Source organism: Acanthaster planci, linkage group LG14, assembly GCF_054643075.1.
Source record: "Acanthaster planci isolate LZ-2023a linkage group LG14, COTS_SCS, whole genome shotgun sequence".
NCBI classification, from domain to species: Eukaryota; Metazoa; Echinodermata; class Asteroidea; order Valvatida; family Acanthasteridae; genus Acanthaster; species Acanthaster planci.
The window spans coordinates 4,472,555-4,494,670 of NC_141790.1; the positions used below are offsets into that span (position 1 = coordinate 4,472,555).

General features: G+C 39.1%; 1 protein-coding gene across 1 annotated transcript in view; it reads left to right on the forward strand.

Annotated features, from left to right (window-relative positions):
• The window catches only part of LOC110984466 (uncharacterized), a 36,949-nt gene extending 15,077 nt beyond the window's left edge, over window positions 1-21,872 (forward strand). The window contains exons 5-23 of the mRNA XM_022244683.2: window positions 588-779; window positions 1,358-1,615; window positions 3,674-3,828; window positions 4,332-4,376; window positions 4,962-5,070; window positions 5,760-5,930; window positions 7,891-7,972; window positions 9,454-9,565; window positions 12,207-12,274; window positions 12,607-12,748; window positions 12,918-13,018; window positions 13,264-13,366; window positions 15,095-15,245; window positions 15,376-15,439; window positions 16,084-16,153; window positions 17,104-17,189; window positions 17,952-18,072; window positions 19,219-19,260; window positions 20,841-21,872. Of these exons, the coding sequence (XP_022100375.2) occupies window positions 588-779; window positions 1,358-1,615; window positions 3,674-3,828; window positions 4,332-4,376; window positions 4,962-5,070; window positions 5,760-5,930; window positions 7,891-7,972; window positions 9,454-9,565; window positions 12,207-12,274; window positions 12,607-12,748; window positions 12,918-13,018; window positions 13,264-13,366; window positions 15,095-15,245; window positions 15,376-15,439; window positions 16,084-16,153; window positions 17,104-17,189; window positions 17,952-18,072; window positions 19,219-19,260; window positions 20,841-20,984 (2,216 nt within the window). The 3' untranslated portion in view covers window positions 20,985-21,872. The remainder of the gene's footprint in view (window positions 1-587; window positions 780-1,357; window positions 1,616-3,673; window positions 3,829-4,331; window positions 4,377-4,961; window positions 5,071-5,759; window positions 5,931-7,890; window positions 7,973-9,453; window positions 9,566-12,206; window positions 12,275-12,606; window positions 12,749-12,917; window positions 13,019-13,263; window positions 13,367-15,094; window positions 15,246-15,375; window positions 15,440-16,083; window positions 16,154-17,103; window positions 17,190-17,951; window positions 18,073-19,218; window positions 19,261-20,840) is intronic.
• Window positions 21,873-22,116: the final 244 nt, after the last annotated feature.

Consider the following 22,116-nt stretch of genomic DNA (forward strand, 5'->3'; position numbering starts at 1 on the left):
GTAAAGGTCAATGTGTAGGCGTGATTAATGATTCTAATTCAGCCCATTTTCGATGAAACAGTGGAAACCGAACCCACGGCTTTTGCAGAACCTATTAATATGATTAACGACATCCGCTGATGAAAATAATAGCAGTTCGTGTGCATAAACAGCAACAGCTTGAAATGAACTTGTTGTCGTGCAGTTAGTTCTCTACGCACTCATATCTCGAACGACATCGATATTCATGAAATGTTTCATAATATGTTAACATCACAAGTGACAGTGCAATAACACAAGGCAGGGTTTAGAAAAGCCACTATCACAAATTAAGAGAAGACAAAATCAGTGCAGTTATTCGTGGGATGACCAAACCAAAAAAAAAACGCATGGTAGAATATGCCACTGTCGATACAGTAAATGCACGATAAATGATAAATCGAGAAATCAACCTAGCCTTTTTGCTTAATTGTTGGTGATCGTATTTTTCAGTGTGAATAGCCTGCAGTCTGGACATGACCCAGCTTATTTTAAAAAACGGAAACGCCAGTTGCAGAGTGTTTCAACGTGATAAAAATCTCGAATCGACCTGTTTTCTTCACCCATAGTGCCAGAGGTTATGACAGCCTTGACCACGGAAAATATTTTAACATCCAGTGACGCGCTAACTACCGAACGCCTTTCGACAGAAGCCCAAAGGACCATTTCTGTAATCTCCAGCACCACTACAGAGGAAACGACTCCAGAAGAGACGATCAGTGGACTGGGATCCTCAGCTGATGATGCCCTTTTGTCATCAGGTACGAAAGGAAACCAGAATGAATTGACATCCTTAAGTCTGACCACTGAAGGGCCGTGGGTACTTTCTCCGTCTTCCTGTTTCCATTATGTAGCATGATGAAATACCAGCCTCTAGCCAAACGCATACCTGGTTGAAATCAACTCCACTAACCTGGACCAAAGCTTAGTGGTGGAACATCGTGCTATCAGATATTTAATCTAATGACTAAAATAGATACTATCCGTCACTTAGACTTTGATTTCCTTTGGGTGCTGTGACATGATATTTATAATACCAGTTGCTGAAATGTTGACACCGCGTTGGCACCAGCCTCTACTCCGCAAAAATCCTATTTTACAGACAATTTATCAACAAATTTCATGATCGAACGAGGATCTCATCAATTAAAATCAGTGCTATATTTGTTGTCTTGCTAAGTTCACTCGAATTTCAAATCAATTTTAGAAGCAGGTATTTATCTACAATAACATGATTTACTTCTTTTAACTCTTATACCTGTTTGCACGGTACGTTACAAAGACTGTGATAACTTTACTGAGTCTCACCTCTTAAGGTTTCTTCACGCTAATATTTTAGAGGTACCTCCAACCACCGTTTCTGCGACAAGTAATGAGGTGACCATGGACTATGCCGTGACAGCGCGTGGTGATGGGTCAACCACCATACACACAACAATGGAAGACCTCCAGACCACTGGTTGGAGTGCATCTACTTTTGGAGATGAAACGACATCAGAGGAAACGACAGATAGGATATCTGGTGGTCATGCACCCACGGAAACCCTAACAACCATTGGAGCTATTCGCGTCACGGATGATTCTTTGAAAGCAGCAGGTAGGTTTGTCACGCTATACATACAGGCAAGGTATCTAAGCATTTTTTTCCATGTAGAACTGAGGACATGAATAGTTCAGCAGGGAAACTGTCCTGAAACTGGTAAAAACACACCCGTCTTCATCCAATGTTCTGGTGTTCAACCAACACCTACTGAAACAATGATCCTTACAAAGAGCTGAAAAATGGTAAGCGTTTTTAAGGACCTTCCGTCTTTTGGACGACGAGGAAAGCGACAGAAATAGTTATACCAAAGTAAGGGTAATAAAAAATCTTCGTGACGTAATAATATAAATCCTTTCTCAAACGAATTGTTGGGAGACTAGTAAGACAAGTAAAGTGGAGAGCGTGCACTTGCTGCAGAGATGACATTACATACCGCCGACAACTCCAAAAGCTTGTTAATTTTGCCGAATTTTGAGCATGACGGAACTTTAACGTCTATGTGCGCTTAGTATAAAGCTTCGGATCTTGTATGAATACTGTGATACTCGACTTTGCAAATGCATCAGTGGCAGACGCACCACTGATGTTATCAACCACGGTATAAAGACAAAGTCATGTTTTTAATACTGTACTTTGAGTTTTTATATACCCACAGAAACGCAGCCCTGCTGTAAAGGTCGCATTCTTCCGCCGCGCTCGGATCTCTGGATTGTAATTGAACGCCCCGAATAACCCGAACTGCGATCCAACAATGTGCAGTAATTCCCTGTTTCGGTTCCACTTTACGGGTGTGTTGAGTTCCTACATCTGGACACGTAATTGTAATTACGCATTGCACAGGTGCGTGTACACCCATACATGGTACGTACACACAAATAAGTCATGTCATATGTGGGTGCGCGTGTAAGTGATTTCCGCGGTGTTTTTGTCAGTAATGGCGTCTTAATTGTGTAAGACATGACGAATCCAAGAAGAAAAGCCTCAGAATATGGTATCTGCAAAGTGGGTCATACCCACCTGGGATAATGGAGCTGGCAGCAAGGAAAAATCCTCATCCAAGCCCCAACATAAATAACCTAATTTCGACCGCTAACCAGCGCAAGTCGTACGTGCGTGCGACTGAAGAGATCAGCACGCTAGATAACTCAGCACGTTGTCATAACGTACTCATCAGTTATCTGGTGCGTTCTGCCGGAGACCCAAGCACGCTGGGTGAGTGAGACCGTTACACCGGCTGTATTAGTCACAACAAATAGAGTTTCCCATAATACAGAAAAAGCTGGCCCCTATCTTTAAATTTTACTGATATCAAGGTTAATTCAAGATTTCAGGAAGGGATCATGGGTACACTCAAGGAGGACCATTATGCAAGTTGGTAAATGCATGCTTACGCGATACGCAAAGCTTTTATGACGTCGTGTTGAATGGGTTCCCAGATGGTCTAGTTATGTGTTATGGTGTTGAACAACCTCGGTCCCATGAGTACGATCTAACTGCGCCATGGCGGTCACCACAAAGCCTTTTGCGATCTTAACCCCTGGTAGTTTGAGACTTAGATATCCACTATTTCTGGAGATTTAAATTAGGACTGTAGTCGATGTGTTTACATGCAAAGAAAATCTACGCTTGCTGTGCAGCAGAACACGTGAGCGTATAACTTATAAAAAAACAGGCGGTTACTCCCTTTATATAGATAATACGTATATGTATATTCATCCTGAATAGCCAGTCACGGTACGCAGCCCATGTCGTCGAGGTTGAGTCCTGAACCTTCTGAGTACACAATTTTTCTTTAAAAAAATGAGCAAGGGGAAATAAAGAAGGGTTTAGGTGGTTCCCTTGGACTATGTTCTCACATTTATCTTCTTTATCTATAGGATGCTAACAAAATCCCACTCCTTTTTCAGTTACGATTATTTTCTTCATAAATGCTTCATTGAGTGTTCGTAGTAAAATGGAAATTGTGCACATCTAGTTGTTTTCAGCAGGGAACAGAATGGCGTTCAAACTTTCATGATTAATTTGAAAACGGTATCAGCTTTGCCTCCTATTTGTTTGCATATGCATGAAAAATGTTGTACAAAATCATTTTTAATCTAATTACTTCGACAGAAACAACAGCAAGCACTGAAATGAAAACTTCTGTGCAAGAGACTACGAAGCAAAATCGTGTTCAGGAAATCGAAAATTCACTCCAAAAGCGGCTGGAAGCGATAGAAATTTCGGCTGGAAATACGTCCACAGACATCCTTATGGCTGCTGCAAAGGTTTGCGTTTACTGCTTTATACTTTAAACTGATCCCTTTACACGTCCTTTGGCATAATAGCTTTCTGTGGGTTTTTCGGGAATTTAGGAGATAAACAACGGTTGAATTCAGTGTGCTCGATGACACATTTGGCAGTTTTTTTATCATTGAGGGATAATTGCTCTCGATAAATCCTGCAAAATCGGGGTTTCGTGTTGTGATTTTGTGTCATAAATGCCCGCCCAAATTCACAAACAACGCGATAACTTTCTAAAACCCGCTACAGTTCGTCGTTTCCATTATGTTTGAATTTTAGGTGTAACTCTCGTGATTTACCTTTTCAGATGTTGAATGTTTGCAACTTGCCTTAACACCCAAGCGTTAAATATCAGCTTGTACCGTAGTGTCAGGTCTTTTCTTGCTAAAGCCAAAAAATATAAAGTGTGCATGAAATTGAAAGAGTTTTAAAATAAATTCATAAACTTATTTGAACTCTGGTCCTATTTATGTTCCCCTTTTTCCAGGACATTTTAGGGACAACATTGGAGTTGCTGTCAAATCAAGACAATGTAGGTTTAACCTTTTCTCTTTCTATGACCAAGACTGGCTGAGCAGAAGGAAAGAGATAAAATAAAACACACGAACTGAAAACTTCGGGGACGTGACAAAAACAAACATACAAAAATGCAACTATAGTGTTTCCTTTTCTTTTGAGATAACATGTCGCGTTAATGCTGTCTCAAATCACTGGGGTTTTAGATCTCGTTTAATTTCCGTTGTACATTCAAGGCTTATCCTAAATTGATTGCATCAGATTAAAAGAGGTACATGTAGTATATTTCTTGATTACGATGGCTAAAGAAACCCATGACGAAAAAGTTGGTAATTTCCCAAGAGTGAATGAGACCTGACCTGTTTGAAACCGTCCCATGGACCTTTCAGAAAGGATAATCAGTGTAGCCATTAATTGTTCATGCTGTCAATACGCTTCAGGGATGTTTAGCAGGAAAGATAGCGGCACAAATATATCACGGCCTTTTGTAAAAGATTCTGAGTTTTCATTAAGAAAATTGATTTGTCCCAAACATTTGACATCACCTAGTTTGATTAGTAAAGTTGTGATTGCGCTTCATCCTCCTTTATCAATGCTCAAGGATGTATCGACAAAGATGTCTGTGACTACTATTGTAGAGTCCTCTTTGGGAAAGGTCGCTGTTGGTCTCCGTCAAGATGAGGTATTGCAGCTAAGCGTTGGCGATACAAGTAAGTCTGAGTCAGGAACAAAGATCGCAATCTCATAGACTACTCTCAAATTCAGGGTGTAGAGATTGCCGTAGAAATAGCACAGGGATCTAAGCAAGGTACAATTGATGTAGCGTTCTTATAATTATACAGGCGGATATTTTTTGGAGTATATGATTTCATACGGCGGATAATTTCCCTCTCTTAGACTTACTTTTCTCAAACTAGGAGTAGTAAAAATAATGCAAGCAAATGCAAATAAAGACATAACTGGCGGTATTTACAACTTGCATGGTTTCAAGGAGGTATATTCTTTAGCTTGATGGTGCTGCTTATTTGTTCTGTTTGCCTTTGGTGATCCAGAGATATTCCACGTTAAATTCTAAAGCTCAGAATTGAGTTTAAGCCTCTTTCTAGTCCGATCACTAGACCAATTGAGATAACAACTGAAAGACGGATTTCGCCTTAATTTAATTTGCAAGGGGTGCTGACAGCGCTATGTACTGACTGAGGAGTTGTAATTGTATCTCCCCAAATCTCCTTTTTTAACTCAAGGGACTAAGGGAGTAAGCAAGATTATCTTTCCAATTTGGCTTTGAAAAATGGATATGGGTGGTCTTTGGCGGAAACCTTTGTTGGAAACCCCAATCCTTTAAACATTAATTGCCATATCAGAGGTTTAGTAATAAATGATTACTTTGTGCTTTCAGAGGTGGAGGTTACAGCCTTCGCATCCTCAGAGTCTCTGGAGAAATATATTTTCAATGTAGCAGGAGGTGAGCTGCCCAAAAACGATGAGATGGAAAGCAAAGATATTAATGATGGAAAGGAAAAGGAAGTCACATTGCGTATTTCTACTGGAGCATCAACTCATGTCGAAGGCAAGTCTACTTCCAGCAAGAATAAATGAAAAAGAAAAAAGCGTTGTAAGGTTTTGCTCTTTTTCTCTTCGATCACCACTCTGTATGTTTCTTTTGACTGGGTAGGAATAAATTATTCAAAACCGAATTGTTTTATGTTCATGATTTGCACAGTAAATTTCTTAAGCAAAGTGAGTGGCTAAGTAACATCAAAGACAGCCCCTCTGCTATCAGGAAATGACAAAAATTCACACGTGAATAAAGCAAGTACATTATTAAATCGAAATACTCGTTCCATCATTATCAACAGCCATATTTTTTTACAAACTGCGTTTCTGTGGTCCAGGCGGGTGTTTTTAGACACGCCATTTGTGAAACCTTTTACTCTTCTTTGTGTATTTAACATCCTTATGGTGTTATATTGATTGAAAAACGCACTTTTTAAACATTCAAACTGTCCATGCCTTTCTGACTACTCACAGCACCGAGAGCACTGCTTCAGTAAATCGTTTGAAGAAGACATTGTGAAGTTTATAGGTGTGTTTTTGTCTAAAACTGTGAACCAAAGTTATTGCCAGTTCTTCCACTTCAATAAATCACCATAGAAAACAATATTGTAAAGAGAAATCCAGCAATATTTCGTGTAATATATATAAAAACTTGAAGTTTTTCCCGAGTTGATTTCACAATTCGTTCATTCACATTAGCATACAAACCAAAAAGGCACTAAAACTCCTTTAAAATATTAAAACGAACACTGAGCATGAGGATAATTATAACATAAAAGGAGCCATTGCAAAGGTTGTGGTATACAAATTTCATAATATGGACCCTTCAAGAGTTAAACCATTTAACATCATTATAAAACCGCAGCCTTTGTGTTTGGCAAAGTTAAACGACGTGCACACTAATCTGATAAGTAGGAATTTCCCTCCCATTTCCTCTCCCTGGGTCACAACCAATTTGAAGCATTTTTTCATTGCAGTGTAAATGGGGAAATCAAGGGAGCGAGTGAATGTTATAATGGATGTTCCGCGCAGACAATATGTGCTCCTTTTGTGATTTGATTGGGGGTCTTTTTAAAACATTCTTGTCTGGAGATACGAGATGAAAACCACTTCGGTGGAAGAAATTTCAAAGAAGCTCCACATGGTCCAATTCACAAAATATCGTTTAGTTTGAAGTGGTACGGGAATACAGTCGTGTCATGGTAATTTGGAACCTTGATCGACACAGTAAAAATGGGACACCATTAGTTCACGACATTTCAATTTCCTAATTTACCTACAAAGCACATATCACAAACTTTAATCTTAAAATCACTGTGTTCGTTCCGTTATGGCGAAATCAGTGGTGACCCTAAAAGCCAATGGCCTGAACGCTTGGTCTATCTATGGGCTCTGAAGCAACCCTTCCATTATCTGTCATCCATTCCATCTTAATTCTCGTATACACGAATTACAAAAGAAAACTTAGCAACCCTCATACCTAAAGGTGATACTGGTACATCTATAGTACTCGAACAAAACAGACAATTGCACATTTAAATATATGGTTATAACTGTCCATACAATCTTGTAGCAAAGTTATGGACAATCTCTTTACCCTATACTCATCGGGACGGAGAAATTTGAAGAGTAAACAAAATGTTCTTGATGAGAGTTGCTGTAAGTGGTGCAGGGGAAATTGAAATTAACCGCTCGAGAGGCTCCAGTGGCATACTTCGTCGGATTGGTTCCATTAATTGCCCTAGATTCACCCAGTTCTACCTTCAACAGACTTGGAAAACTATCTTCATTCGCTTTGAAGGCTGAGGAGAATCGTATGTGGGACAGCATCTCGCAATTAGTGCTTAACATGCATGATGTGGAATCCAATGCTCGCAGGTTAACTGCATGAGTGATTTTAATCACTAATGCTCGCTGATGTCTGCAGCTTCTCGTGTATTTGGGAGGTAATATCAATTCTTTTCGGTTTCAAGGGCCCGTAAAGGTGCTAGTGGTCTACCAGGGAGTTGCAAATAGGACGGGTAACTCAACGGCTGGAGAGTGGGCTAACACAGGGTAAGGCCGTATTGTGTGGAGGTGGAACAGCGGAGAATCAATTTCTCAATTTTTTTTTAAAAGAAAAACTCAAAGTTAACGGATAAAAGGAAGACTTTTTAAAGGTGGTGTACACCATTGGTAAAATCCCGAAATTTGGACTATCGTATAATCCTGAAATATCTTACTTGAAAGAGATGCGCACACAGTCTAAATCAGTCTGTAAAATATTTCCACCCAGAATGCTGTAGTTTTCGAGGAAAACAAAAAAATTTCTCTCTTGTATTACGATGGTCGACTAACCACGGTAATAGAGTTAACTTTACTTTGCACTTTACATCATTTAACAGGCGCCGAATTTCTTATAACGTAGTGTTTGCAGATGTTGTGGGAGTTTGCATTAATGAACGGTCGATAAACCTAAAAGCAGGTAAAAATTTACTGACATTCTTTCACAAAAATGTGTTAACTGAAATTATAGAAATCTGAGAGTTAGGCGTAAAGTAGAAAATAAATTGGATCCGTGTGAAATTGAATTTCATTTAAGGAAAGGTTTTTTCAACGGAAAACTTTGCGAATTCAAAATCACCCCAGATAATAATGGTATAATCCAATATGGCGGCTATTTCCAAACACGATGATTTTCGTCAACAAAAAGTACGGATTCCACACGAATATTTGTAGAAATAATTCTTTTTTTACTTTTAAGAAATAATTCTTTTTTTACTTTTAATTATTAATGATTCAGCTATGAATGGTGTTTCGGACTTTCATCGACGTGTGGACTGACATAAAAGTGCCGTACGGTTATAAACATGATCGTGCGCCTACGTGCATTATCATATACATGTAGGCCTACTCGTTTTGATGTCACGGACGCGAGTCGACTGCTTTGTTCCTGGATGAAGTTTTTCTAAGAATCCGAAATGCTACAGTGTCGAACAGGCGCATTACTCCAAGGTAAATTTACTGATCACTCCTAGCCGTTGAAAACTGCTCCTTTCCGGGAATGAGAACCTGTCATGCTTGTTTCCCACCCTGTCCCCGCGGACAATGTTCGTTTTTACTAAGAACGCCCTATAATCCATAGATTTTACGCAAGATAAACTACAAGACCTTCAATTTAAGCGTTGAAATGCTGCATTGTTTTTCTTGATTTTGCACAAAGCAGTTGACTCAATCATAAAACAAATCAGTGGAATGTAAGTTGTAGTGAATATTTCACACCGCAATCAGCCAATCTACCGATGGTGTACACCGCCTTTAAGACTTTCCATCGCACTATGGTGCATTCATCCTTACAAGAACAAAGTTCAAGAACAGGTTTTGTTATGAAGTTTGCTTCTTCAGACACTTCAGTCCATTTTAATAGTGTATTGGTAGCAGGGACGAACAGCCTTATGACACAAAAAATGAAATGGCTGTGTCTACAAGAGTAAGGGGGCATCTTTTGCCCATTCACTTCTCAATAAATTACCCAGATTTACCATTTTCCTCTGTAGGCCCGGGTTCAAAGCTGTTTCAAGAATCAACAGTGGTATTTTGTCTTGTAGTGTGATCTCAGCAGGACAACCGCTGGACCTTGGACTGACATTCTCTCTTCAACACCAACAGGTGTGAACCAAAACATTTATACCATTGTCGGGTATACAAAATCCTTTACCAATCGGATAAAACAATCGATATTTCCTTTCTAATGATAAGATGTTCGAGATCTTACCGTATTCACGGGTTTCATTTCAGTGTATATTTTTTTCCATTTCGATGAAATGATGCACTGTAAAAAATACTGTTAAATGAGCAATATTGTACTGTATTTTTGCAACAGTAATCTACTGTCAACAAAGTTTACTGTAAACAAACGCGTTTATTACACGTATTTACTGTGCTTTCGTGAATGTAGCACAGTATTGTATATGCGTAGTTTTGTTTTGTAAAAGTGTTTGCGTCTCAAGCGCCACTTGTGACGGATTTGGCGCGTTATAGGTTCTCATTATTGTTATTATTATCATATAAACTTTGACATCAATTTGCATATTGACACAAAAGGGGCATTGCTACTTTTGCAAAGTAATGTTGTGGTTTTCCATTCTTTACGCAAGTATTTGACATTAGTCTGACAAAATGTTTGTGCTTTTTGGATGTAGTTTTACATGGAAATGTGAACCATTGCCTGAGCTAAAAAGATAAATCGAACTTGAAAAATAAAAAAATGTTACTTTTTCATGTTCCAACCATGATTACACTAGGGAGCCAAACAATGCACATATATACCATGTCAGTGCACATTAAGAATGTGCAGAAAGTTCTGCCTCGATCAAGGTTTCTGAATACGAGGCATGCTATCATTGTAACTTGCTGTATTTGAACTGTTAAAATTAACGTGAATTTGAGAATCCTTTATCAACAGAACTTATACCCAAATACACATGTAGAATGAACCCGTAATCAATGAAAACGGTAACTTGCTGCGTCTAATGTCTACTTCAAATTAAGGTAATTAATTGACATAAGTTTTTCATGGTTAATTACTGTCCAATAAATGACCGCGAGTTACCGTAAAAAGTTACTGTAAATCATTAACAGCATACTGGCGCCCGTGCTGCCAGTAAAGTAAAGGGAAATTTTACAGGAAAAATTACAGTGTATGAGGCACCCTCGATGACTTTATTAGTACAAAAAAATCAAACGAAACTAATACATATAGGACAAAAGTGAAACAAATAGATGAAGTACAAAGGAAATATATACAGGACGAAACTAATCTACATATAGGAAAAAGTACATTTACAGAACAAAGGTGATTTATATAGGATGGAAACTAATACATATACGACAAAACTCATATATAACCGACGCAACTAATAAATATATAAGACAAAACTAATATGTATAGGACGAAACTATAAAAAATTAGAACGAAACTAAAATTTATAGGAGGATAGAACAAAACTAACACATAAAGAAGGAAACTAATAAAGGTAGAACGAAACCAATAAATAGGACTAAGTACCGCCACCTCAACGCCAGGCCAGTTGTGATATACCGGGTAGCAAAATGTAAAATATATAGGACGAAAACGTTAAATACGTGTTTTACAGAACGAAAACGTAAAATACGTAAGACGAAGCGCCATTTACCGACTGGTCGTGCCGAGCGCGCGCCATGCCCGACACGGAAAGAGTTACACAGACAAACACTTGATGCCCCTGTGCACAAACCTATATGAGAATTGTCTGAAAAAACCTGTTTTCTACAGATGCGTCAGAATTTTCCTTGCTAAATTTCACTTTATGGGACATGTAATCACCTTATAATGGATGTTGTAACATTTGAAGGGAAAATTAGTGTTGTCCGTAATTCTCATGTCACTCTTTCCCCGGACACTCTTGATACGGTACGTCACAACACCACACTTTACTGTCGTAGAGATTTGTCGAAACGAGTGGAGCTGTGATTCTGAACCATGCTCGAGAGTTGGAAAATAATGTGAACGTTCGTGTATGAGAAGCAGTTGGCAACCTCCTTCAAACCCTTCTTTCCATGAATTAGTTGCCACTAATGTTGTACCCACTGGGCCTAGGCCTACTGCCACCAGTGTCATAATACAGCGGAATGACTGACATTGGCAGCAGTACCCCTGGTACCAGAGGCCAACTGTCAACAACGCGGTCTGTCACAATCGGCCTGACCTGGCAGCAACCTGAAACATTAGAGTGTGGCCTCACCATGATGGGGGGGGGGGGCTTTTCCAGGAATGTTCCGTATGGTCGTAACATTACGGAACAATAGGGAAAGATCTGCTTCACTTCTGAACAATTCAGTGAATAAGTCCTTCATTATAGATAGGAGCGTCGTCGGCGAACCTGTCGGTAGATGGCGCTTCTTCTTAAATATTTTACATTTTCGATCTATATTTTACGTTTTGGTCCTACATATTTTACATTTTGCGCTATCACAACCGGTTTGGCGTGGAGGGGGCGGCGCTTCGTCCTACTTACTGTACTGTCCTACCTACTGTTCGTTCTATATTTATTATTTTCGTCATTGATATATGGTTTTATGGTATATTTATTAGTTTCTGTCCCATACAAATCACCTTTGTCCTTTGTACTTTTGTCCTAGATATAGATTGGTTTTGTGCTTTTTTTATTAGTTTCGTCCATATCATATCTATATTATTTTCGTTATTTTCTGTTACTATTTGGATGGATAGCCTTTGATCCATTACATTACAAATACTGTTTGCCGACAGGATCCTGCAGACAAAAATGAAGATCAGATTGTGACACGACAGTGTTGCTTCTGGAATGCAACGCTCGAGTAAGCTTTATCTTGGAGGAGGCGTTAAATGTTTATTATTAAGGTCATCAAAATTAAAGTGTTTTTGATTCTACTGATGGTAATAATCTACATTTTCAAATAGCCACTGGTAAAACACGACTGCAAAGTATACCTTTCCTTTTAGTGATCAATTTGAAAAGACCGCACGGTCTATTTTCAATTTACGTAATTTTGACCAAACATATTTTGTTTGTATTGAGTTTGAAGAAAATCGGTCGTTGTGTTAAAATCATACTTCATTGTTTGATCATTTTTATTAAACAACACGCAAAAAGTTTGTGATCTTTTCGAGTGACATTGTATTTATGCAGGACATGGTCTTCAAAGGGATGTCGAACAATGAATCCTGCCACTGCGGAGTCCGCAAAGACTACCTGTTTCTGCGGTCATAACACCAGTTTTGCCGTACTGTTACAAGTCACAGAACGTTCTGCTGTCAGTGGACCGGATCAGGTGTGACAAATTCAACCGTTGCCAGTACTATGCAGAAAAAATACGAGATAAAAGAGAACTGTCATGATGCTGTCTCATTGCAAATGTTGTGTGGTTGAATAATGAAGACCGACTTCGGCTTCAAACTTGAGGCACAATGTTAATATTTGATTTTTATTTGTATGGTCAGATGCCAGGCCACGATCGCACCTTGAGTTTGCTGAGTACCATCTTCGGGTCCCTCTCAGTGATTAGTCTTGCATTTACGTTGATACTCTACTCTTACCTCAGGCAAGTTTCTATGTTTTTATTATATCCAAACTTTGGCCGTTTGTATTGCAGCTCCAAACCCGCGACAATGTACTTCGAACATGGTGAACAAATGTTTTCTTGAATAAAAAGTGCATGTACAGGTTAATTTGCACTTATGTACAACCTATCATATATAACCCCAAGATTGGTTTATAGTTTTCATGTCTCTGTAATACAGCTCTTTAAAAACATCAAACAACGGGTCTTAATTTCATATTTGGCAGGTTGTTCAAGTTCCTTCAAATAAAGGTTCACGCCAACTTGGTCATATCTCTACTTGTGGCCCAGGTGCTGTTCCTTGGCGGGACTAGGGCTACCGAAAACCTGGTCAGTTTCAATCAAATCATCCTCCATGCCTTCTCCGAAATACATGTATGCTGTTTCCATACGGTCTTTCCATTGACTTTGCATTACTGATAATGCTCACACCCAGCATCCAATTAGTGGCGCTGGTAACAGCTTACACGAAGTGACTGCGTCCAAACTAATTGTCTTCGGCTCGAAATAATGTGGCCATGTGGAATCGCACGAGCTAGTGACGACAACGCCGTGTTTTAAAGATTTTGGTGCGTTTGTCAGCCACGGTCAAGGAATTTATACACAGCATCTTGTACTGAATAGGAGTAATTGAACGCCTTATGGTACCTTATTACTTTCATGACCCGTGCATGGACCCTCCATACACATGCGTCGTCTCTAAACAGAATGTTGATCTTTGATCATCTGTCCAATAAGATCTGTCCAGTCAGTGAAAGCATAGCAAAAATATTGCACTCGATACACAAGTGCAGCCAAGAATGTGTAGATGTTCATTCAGAATGTGATTTTATTGGTACTCATTACCCTATTCGTTTGCACCTGCGACCATCAATCTCTTTCATCATTAGTTTTTGTAAGAATAAAGGAAATGAATTGTATCACGTATAGCTTACTGCTGTCTTCATTGTACAAAGAAATTAGCGATCAACTGACGGTCAGTAAGAGCAAACGGGTACTGCCATATTTCAAGTGCAGTCAATGTGATGGCGCTATTTAGAAGCCATTACTTGGCGAGAAAGCAAATGTGACAAATTACTGACTGCGTAAATGCAGGGGGATGGGGTGTATATATCCCCCACACGTTTTGACGTTGGAGGAGGTGGGCTATGGAATCATTCCCCCACCACACACATACTTTGTTGTGATGAGCAAACAATTAAAGCGGATTGTGAAGAATTTTTCAGATTCCCAACAAGGGAAATGCATTCAAGACTACACAGAAGATAGAACAATTTTAAAAGCCATAAATATTTTGAGTGTATATTACAGATTGTAATTTTATTTTTTATTTATATCTATTCATCCAACAGCGCCTTTAGCGCCGATAACAGGATGAAGTGATAATTAAGAAGACAGCTAAGGAAAAAATGTTCAGTTGTAGAGTTGGGAGGAAAACCCAGAATGAATATTCCAGGAAAAACCCATGGAGTCAGGCAGGGACTGAAAACCCAATCCACATGCTGACCTAGGTGGGATTCGAACCTGGGTCACAGAGATGGAAGGCGAGAAAAGAGCCACAATAATACCAACCTTACTCCTTGATGTACATCAATATTATGGACTTCGACCTGTGTATGACGTCACCCCTCCCCCCGCCCGCTTTTCAAAATTTTCATGGCCGGGCAAGTCAACCCCCCACCTTTCCCCACCCCTCCCTCATTTCCAGCACAAATTTACGTGAATGGTTACAATACATTCACATACATTCACATACACATTGTTTTTGGGTGCGTATAGGCTATATATGCTATATACGTGAACAGCTTGATGGTGAGAGCACGATTGAAACCAACACCATAAGGTCATAGCTAGGAGCATGTTAGCTGAGAGTGTGGTCAACAGTCTGCCAAAAAGCTTTGTGTCATTAAGTAGAACATGAAATCGGCGTTGAAATGTATCTTTTCCGTGCTGGACACATCGTGAATGCGTGCATGTGCGGCTATAAAGACATTTACTACTTGCAATATCTACCATTTAGTGTTATTTATCTTTGTTAGATTTTTGCTTACTTTTCAGACCGGCTGTCGGATCATTACTGTTCTGCTGCAGCTATTTTTCAGTGCGTCCTTCAGCTGGATGTTAGTTGAGGGCGGGCTTCTGTTGCAGAGGGCCGTGATGGTATCTAGGCAACCGCCAAAGATTCTGATCTTGATGCTGATTGGTTGGGGTAGGTTTGGGTTGGAGTATGAGACGATTGCATTACTAGATTTGAGTCTTTTTGAGTAAACGAAAATAACCCACTAAATCCAAGGAGTCCGCAAATACCAGCTGTTTTCAGTTTTGTTGTATACTCTCAGGTATTCCAAGTCTTGTAACGCTGACGTCATTTTCCATTGGCTACAAGCATTATGGCATTTATGGGTAAGTACTTTTCGACGTGGCTGCTTGTAAAATGTGAGTCCATATGAGAGGAAATAGTCTAGACTCAATTTTGACTATTGAAATGGGCACTGTTTTGTTTACCAACCCACCTCCAGGTTTTTTCCACGAAGTTAAATGAAAATTGCCAAACTGTTTCCAGGGACATGTGCGTCGAATGTTTACGTGCGAATGAAGAAGGTTATTCCCTTAATCTGGTTAAAAAAATAACAAATACAATAAAGCCTTTTTATCTGTATCTAGATTTTTTAGATTTATGACACATGTTGACCAAGGAATACTTCTTTTTACGATGACATGGTGCTGAATGTAAATAATTCCACTCTTGCATTTGACCAGGGATCATATTCAATAGTGCGATGCACGAAAAGTCTCAATGCTACTAACATTGGCAGAAGTAAAGAACTGCAAAAGGCCAGCTTACAAGGGAAATAAACAGAGTTTTGATTAGCACAAAACGCTGGGGGCAAAATTTAAGACCAATCGTAATTTTTTTTCTGATTTTTACACAAAAATGAAGTTTCATCTAAAATTAAACGAATTGTAACTTACTTCTGTTGCTAGTTAGTGTCTGTTCTTACTCTTCGTCTAAATTATTTCTTGGGTTTAATTTTATTTAATGGCAGCCTCTGTTGGTTGACTGCTCATAAGGGTCAGATCTGGGCATTTGCAACTCTGGTCATCGCTGTGACTCTGGTGAGTAGTATTTGTGTATGTGTGCGTGTGTGTGTAATATATCGTATTATCTGTTACTTAATATAAAGAGGTCAGCAGATATCCTGAAATAAACAAGGCTTCAAAGTATGTTTAATTAAGAGATGAAATCTTCATTTTTTAGTTTCAGCTTTTAGTTTCGCACAAGGTTAGACACTAGTGTGAATCTAACAAAAAATTAGGTATTGCTAGGTTCTATTCTTGCTGATTGTCCCTGTTATTAGGCCTATATAATTGTTTTATTTTACGGATATTAAAGTACTCAGAAATGCATTTCTTGTTTGTTTCTTTGTTTGTTTGTTGGGGTGTTGGGGTGTTTGTTTCTTTGTTTGTTTGTTGGGGTTGTTGGGGTGTTTGTTTGTTTTGTTTGTTTGTTTGTTTGTTTGTTTGTTTCTTTGTTTGTTTGAACGCAGAAAGTTTTACATCGGCGTTTAACACTTTGCTCTTTAAAACCTAACGTTGTTAAACGTTATTCTCTAAATTTTGCAGCGAATTTCTTGGTCTGGAATGTTGAAAGTGTGCCTGAATAATTATTCTTGCTTTGAGAGGTCTAGTGCCATAAATGATGCTCTCTTTGTGCTTCTTTCAGATCAGAAATAATATGCAGCAGGAAATATTGTTGTAATTGAATTTTTTGAAATAGCTTTTCGTGGTTAGTGTTTCGCCAATTCCAGAGAATTTTAAAATTCACCGCAGACAATTGACTTTTGCAAGACTAAAGATCGAATTTATATTCTAAAGTATAGTCTACAGTTGCCTTTATCTGCAATTTGTCTTTATGGTCGTGAATTTTGACTTTAATGATCAACACCCCAAACTGTTTGGCTAATTCGTTGATTGTGTTCGTGTCTAATTGTGCGTGGATCTCTGAATTTCAAGTAATATTCTTGTTTCTGCTAATGTTCGTTGTAATCATGGGTTTTAATTAACAGGTGAACGTTGTTGTGGTGTGTATTGTCTTGAAGACTTTCTTGTCACTGAAGATGAATATGAACAAGGACAACGCCCACAGGGTCAGGTATTCATAGTCCCCGCTGTTTAATCATTAACTTGTGTAACATTCAGGCATTGAATGGATTGTGGCAGCAGACGTCCTTACTGATGGGCAATGTACATGCTCAGAGTGGTGTGTGAGAAAAGATCTTCTTTATTTACCTTTGGAGGCGTTTACACGGTTTTGTTACGTAAAAGGTCAAACGACCTCGACTGCGTAGGCCAGTGTGGCAATGGTGTACATTTTTTCAAATTTTTATCGCATTTATATTGCTCCGTAGGTTTCTTCTAGCCCCTACAACTATTAAAAACCGCAGAGGGAGGTCAAAGTAAGGCCGGGGTACCTTTATTTCCAGTCCTGCTGCATTTGAAGTGAGAGGGGGTCCCTAGGGACCAAGCTTCTGTCATTCATCAACTGCCAAGCCACGGCTGTCCTCTCCAACAGCCAACATGATATAGGACAGACCCTGGCAAGCCTTGGCTTCAGCAATGTAAATATTCCCATGGGGCCGCATGGTGGAATTGTTTATACCATGTTCACACACATTCCCTTGGGACCTGGTCAGAGGCCGACTCGAATATTGTTTTTCTGGCTAAGGGGAATCCCCAATGTTAAAGGTGACTAAACTAGGCTGTTCAGCATGAACAGAGGTACGCAAAAACGGGAGTTGATTGCATTTGGTCGTAAAAAGTTTTTGTAATTAAAAATTAGCAATAAACGACTAAGGCGTTGAGGCCATTTGTTTGACGGAAGGGTTTGCCCTTTTACACTTTCCTCCATCACCAGGGCTAGTTTCCGTGCCGTTGTCGTATTGGTTCCAATCTTAGGCTTGTCCTGGATCTTCGGCTTGCTTGGCAATGCCTCCACTGCCTTCAAGTACATTTTTGTCATCTTGAACTCGACACAGGTAGGTTTAACTAGTTTCAGGCTCATTATTAAAATGCTATATCAGATTTGATGCATTGCCCCTTTTAGAACATAAAGAATTGATTTGTCATAGGTTAGTTTGGTCTGAATGCACTGTCTGAAGTCAATAAAACGAGGGTATAATCCTTGTATAAGCCCGATCACAATTTGGTCATGTACATGTTGTCGATGTTACCTCATAATGCACCGTTCTGTTCGATTCCAGGCATCCGCGCAGTTTGATTTTTATTCTTCTTAACACTGTAAAAACCAATACCGAGCATAAACGGTCTTTGTAAACAATGTCATGTAACACTTTAAGGCTTAACACCTTTTTGGAAATAAAAGTGTATCGGTGTTCAAACCACCCAATAAAAGTGTCTGTGTGTACATCCAAACGTGTCTTTGTGTACATCCAAACGTGTCTTTGTGTACATCCAAACGTGTCTTTGTGTCTTAATTTATTAACACATCAACACGTCTTTGTTTAAAAAAGCAACATCAAAACGCGTTTGGATTTGGATTATCAACATCGAAACGCATTCATAAAGTGTAACCAGAAAGACGTTTAAAACACATTAAAACATTAACTCTTGTTTTTACAGTGAACCTTCAGGAGGTTCTGCTTACGATTTGCTATTTTCGTCAATGTCTTCAATGGTTAATGACATAAAGGAAGGCAAAAATCTTTTGCAAGCTTGAATATTTAAGGAAAAGACAAACCCATTTGCTTCTTTAGGGGTTTTCCGTTTCAAGACCCAACCTGGTATTCCATAGATGTAAGGTTATTTGAAAGCAAAACATCTGAAGTTACGTGGGTTTGGGTGCACATGAGTTTGTTTCTGCATTCATTTGGGGACCCTGAACAATAGCGGACAATAATGTCCCCGATTGACAGAGGGTCCCCGATTGACGACTGTGTACAAAACATATGGGTCGTCTTCTAAAAAAGTCAAAGTACAAACAAAAGAGGAACAATAGGGGGTCCCCAGTTGCAGGAAAATACACACCTGGGTGTGAGTGGGCGTAGGGTAACTCTCATAGGCCCATGCCATTATGTATTTCATTTCGCGTGTTAATTCATGAATGTTTACCACCGCCTTGTTCACTTCTTTGAAATGGATTTAAACTCTCTCTGCTATTACAGGGCATTTTCGTGTTCATTTGCCACGGACTGATGAATATTGAGGTAAGCAGGGCATACACTCATTATTTTGGTACACATTTTCATCGTGTAATGAATTCTTTCAGAAAATTATCACTCAGTCCAAAGCTTCACGGAAGCCTAAAAAGTCCAATTAAACATAACGCAAAAGTCACATAGACCACTGTTAATATGTTGCCTGGCAAATATCCTTGCACTCTGGGATTAGAAAATAACATCAATTGAAGGAAGCATACATTTTCTCTGGCTGTCGACTTTCCCAATGTGGCTTTAATGACAACGGATACACTGTAAAAACTCTGGTGTTAAAATCAACACTTTTGGTGTTATCAGATGACCATACCATACGGTATTACTTTAACACTGCTGGTGTTACTTTGTACATCTTTAAGTGGTACAGATACACGGGAGGGTGTTAAAAGTAACACCAAAATGTTTAACACAAATAAAAAGTGTTGGTGTTGTCCTCTGATAACACCAGTGGTATTAAATTAAACACCCCAGATTTTGCGGTGTACTTGTTCAGGTATCTTTGAGTAAAATCGAACAACTCTTTGACATTAATTTGCCCCCTGGTTAAACAAGAATGACATTTAGTCCCTTTACAGTATTAGAATTGAAAGACTGGAATACAGTAACTTCTTGTCCAAAAGTTCAAGGAAATGGTGTGATTTTGTAGTAACTGCATAAATCCCCCTCATCGGGCCATTGATCATTGGATCATTGATCACATGTCGTCAAATTTTTCGTTCTACCGTTGAATAGAAGTTCATTTCACTTGCCTGATTCCCGCCCCCATTTCACATATTTCATTCACAGCGAGGAAGAGGAAAATAATGCAGGAATAGAAACCAGTCTAACATTACATTTGACTTTCATTTGACTGCACCTATTGGAAAAAGGCAGCAGAGATTACACTCTGAAGATTCATGATTGTATACTCTTGAATGACCGTCAACGAAGTTTATTCATGGAAACGAAATGGAGCGCCGAAGCTAAAAACAAAACATGAGTGCAAGAAAACAAAGTTGAATATCAGGGAAAAAGAAACCCCCAAACAAAAATCATGCTTCACTAACACCACTTACATAGGTGAACTTCTCGACAAGCTTCGGCTAACGAAAGCAATACAAAATATATTCTACATCAATTGCAAGTGGCGGCACCATAAAAGTAGAAGTTTGGGAAGATGGTGCATATGATTTCATATCGAATATCTGTGGTTGAAATTTACATCCTGACTATTCTGTCAAATCTAAATACACATATCCTTAATAGGGTAAATATACGCTGAGTTTCGTCATTATGAGTAAAATCAATTGCTATTTTTTGATTTTTTTTCGCCCTTCGATTATTGCACAATTCGTGAGCGTTTACTTTATGCAATTAATTGCGTGTGGGTAATATTTGAGACTGGGATCATATTTTGCCGCCATGTTTCTCGAGTATTAATCAGTTTGCTGTGTCAGTATTCTAGCGTGGTCTCAGAAGGCCCTGAGCCTTTTGTACATAGTCATCCTTATTTGACAGATACTTCCAAACGATACAAAATACGCACTAACGCACAGCAGTTCACTTCTGACGACATCTTTTCCTTAAATCAGGTTCAGAAAGCAATGAAGCGACGTCACCGCAACAAAGTGTCGAGCTCGGCGTCTTCATCCAATCCCTCTCACCTCCAGTCTGCTAACAGGAAGACTGCTACGACTATGGCCAGCGAGGGCGTCAAGAAGGAGGACCAAATGTAAAGACCCATGACGTGGTATATCACACGCCAAAGATTGTAGGCTGTGGCACAATAGGCAAGATCGACCGCAAACAATGCTTAACTGTAGTTGTACCACTTTCCTTTATACCCAGCAAGAAATGAGACCGAGGGTACCCCCCCAACATGTCCAATCCCTATACACATTCCAGACTATTGTTACTTAACACATCCCCCCCAAGATATCTGAAAGGAATTCCCCAGATTCCTGCGAGACAATGACCAACACAACGCGGGGGGGGGTTCTCTCCGTCTCATACCTTGCTGCATATGACGCTTTGAGGCATGCAGCACCGAACAAAGCAGGCACAGCTAATAAAAGGGGACTATGGATCCTTAAAAGGGACAATGGATCCAGATTTCACGAGTCAAAATTTAATGGAAACTGAATCATGGTACACGGTTACACTGTTGACTTTTTAGAGAATAAAAATGGGGAATATTTTAGTTTGCTTCATTGTTAGGAATTCACAAGAACATTATACCAAATATTTAAAATGCACAGAAGAGGAAAAATTCACTAATTTTCAGTGATGAGCTTTTCCTATTTTTAAAGCAAAACCTTTTATTTAGGAAAAGTAAGGTCGGAGTACAAACCAACGTTGACAAGATTTACTGATATTTTTCTTTCTGTGTGATCTTTTACAAAATATTGACATGACCGGAAAAGGATCGAACTTATTCGGACGATATGAATGGTTTCCCGGCTGTAGGCAGCCGCTTCTTAACTACCTTATCAAGTTCAGGCACCATCGCGAGTGCTTTGACAACTATCTGGTGTTTCTGGCTGTTAACATGATGTTTGTTAACTTTTAAAATCACTTACCAAGGTAGCTATATAAACATTTCCAACTTGCTTGTATCCCCAACATGGCTCTCTTTCACACAAGAAAAAGTAAAGTTTACTTTTTTCTTGTGTAAAGTTTAGTTTTTCTGGTGTGAAAGAGGGCCATGATGGGGATATAAGCAAGTTGGAAATGTTTCTAGCTTCCTTCATAATTGATTTTAAAAGCTTGTTATCAATTAACAGGGCGGATCAAGGAAGATTTCTGGGGTGATCAGACCGGTGGTTTTTCTAATTTTCAAGCTTGCAGACAAGTGGAAACGGTGATGAA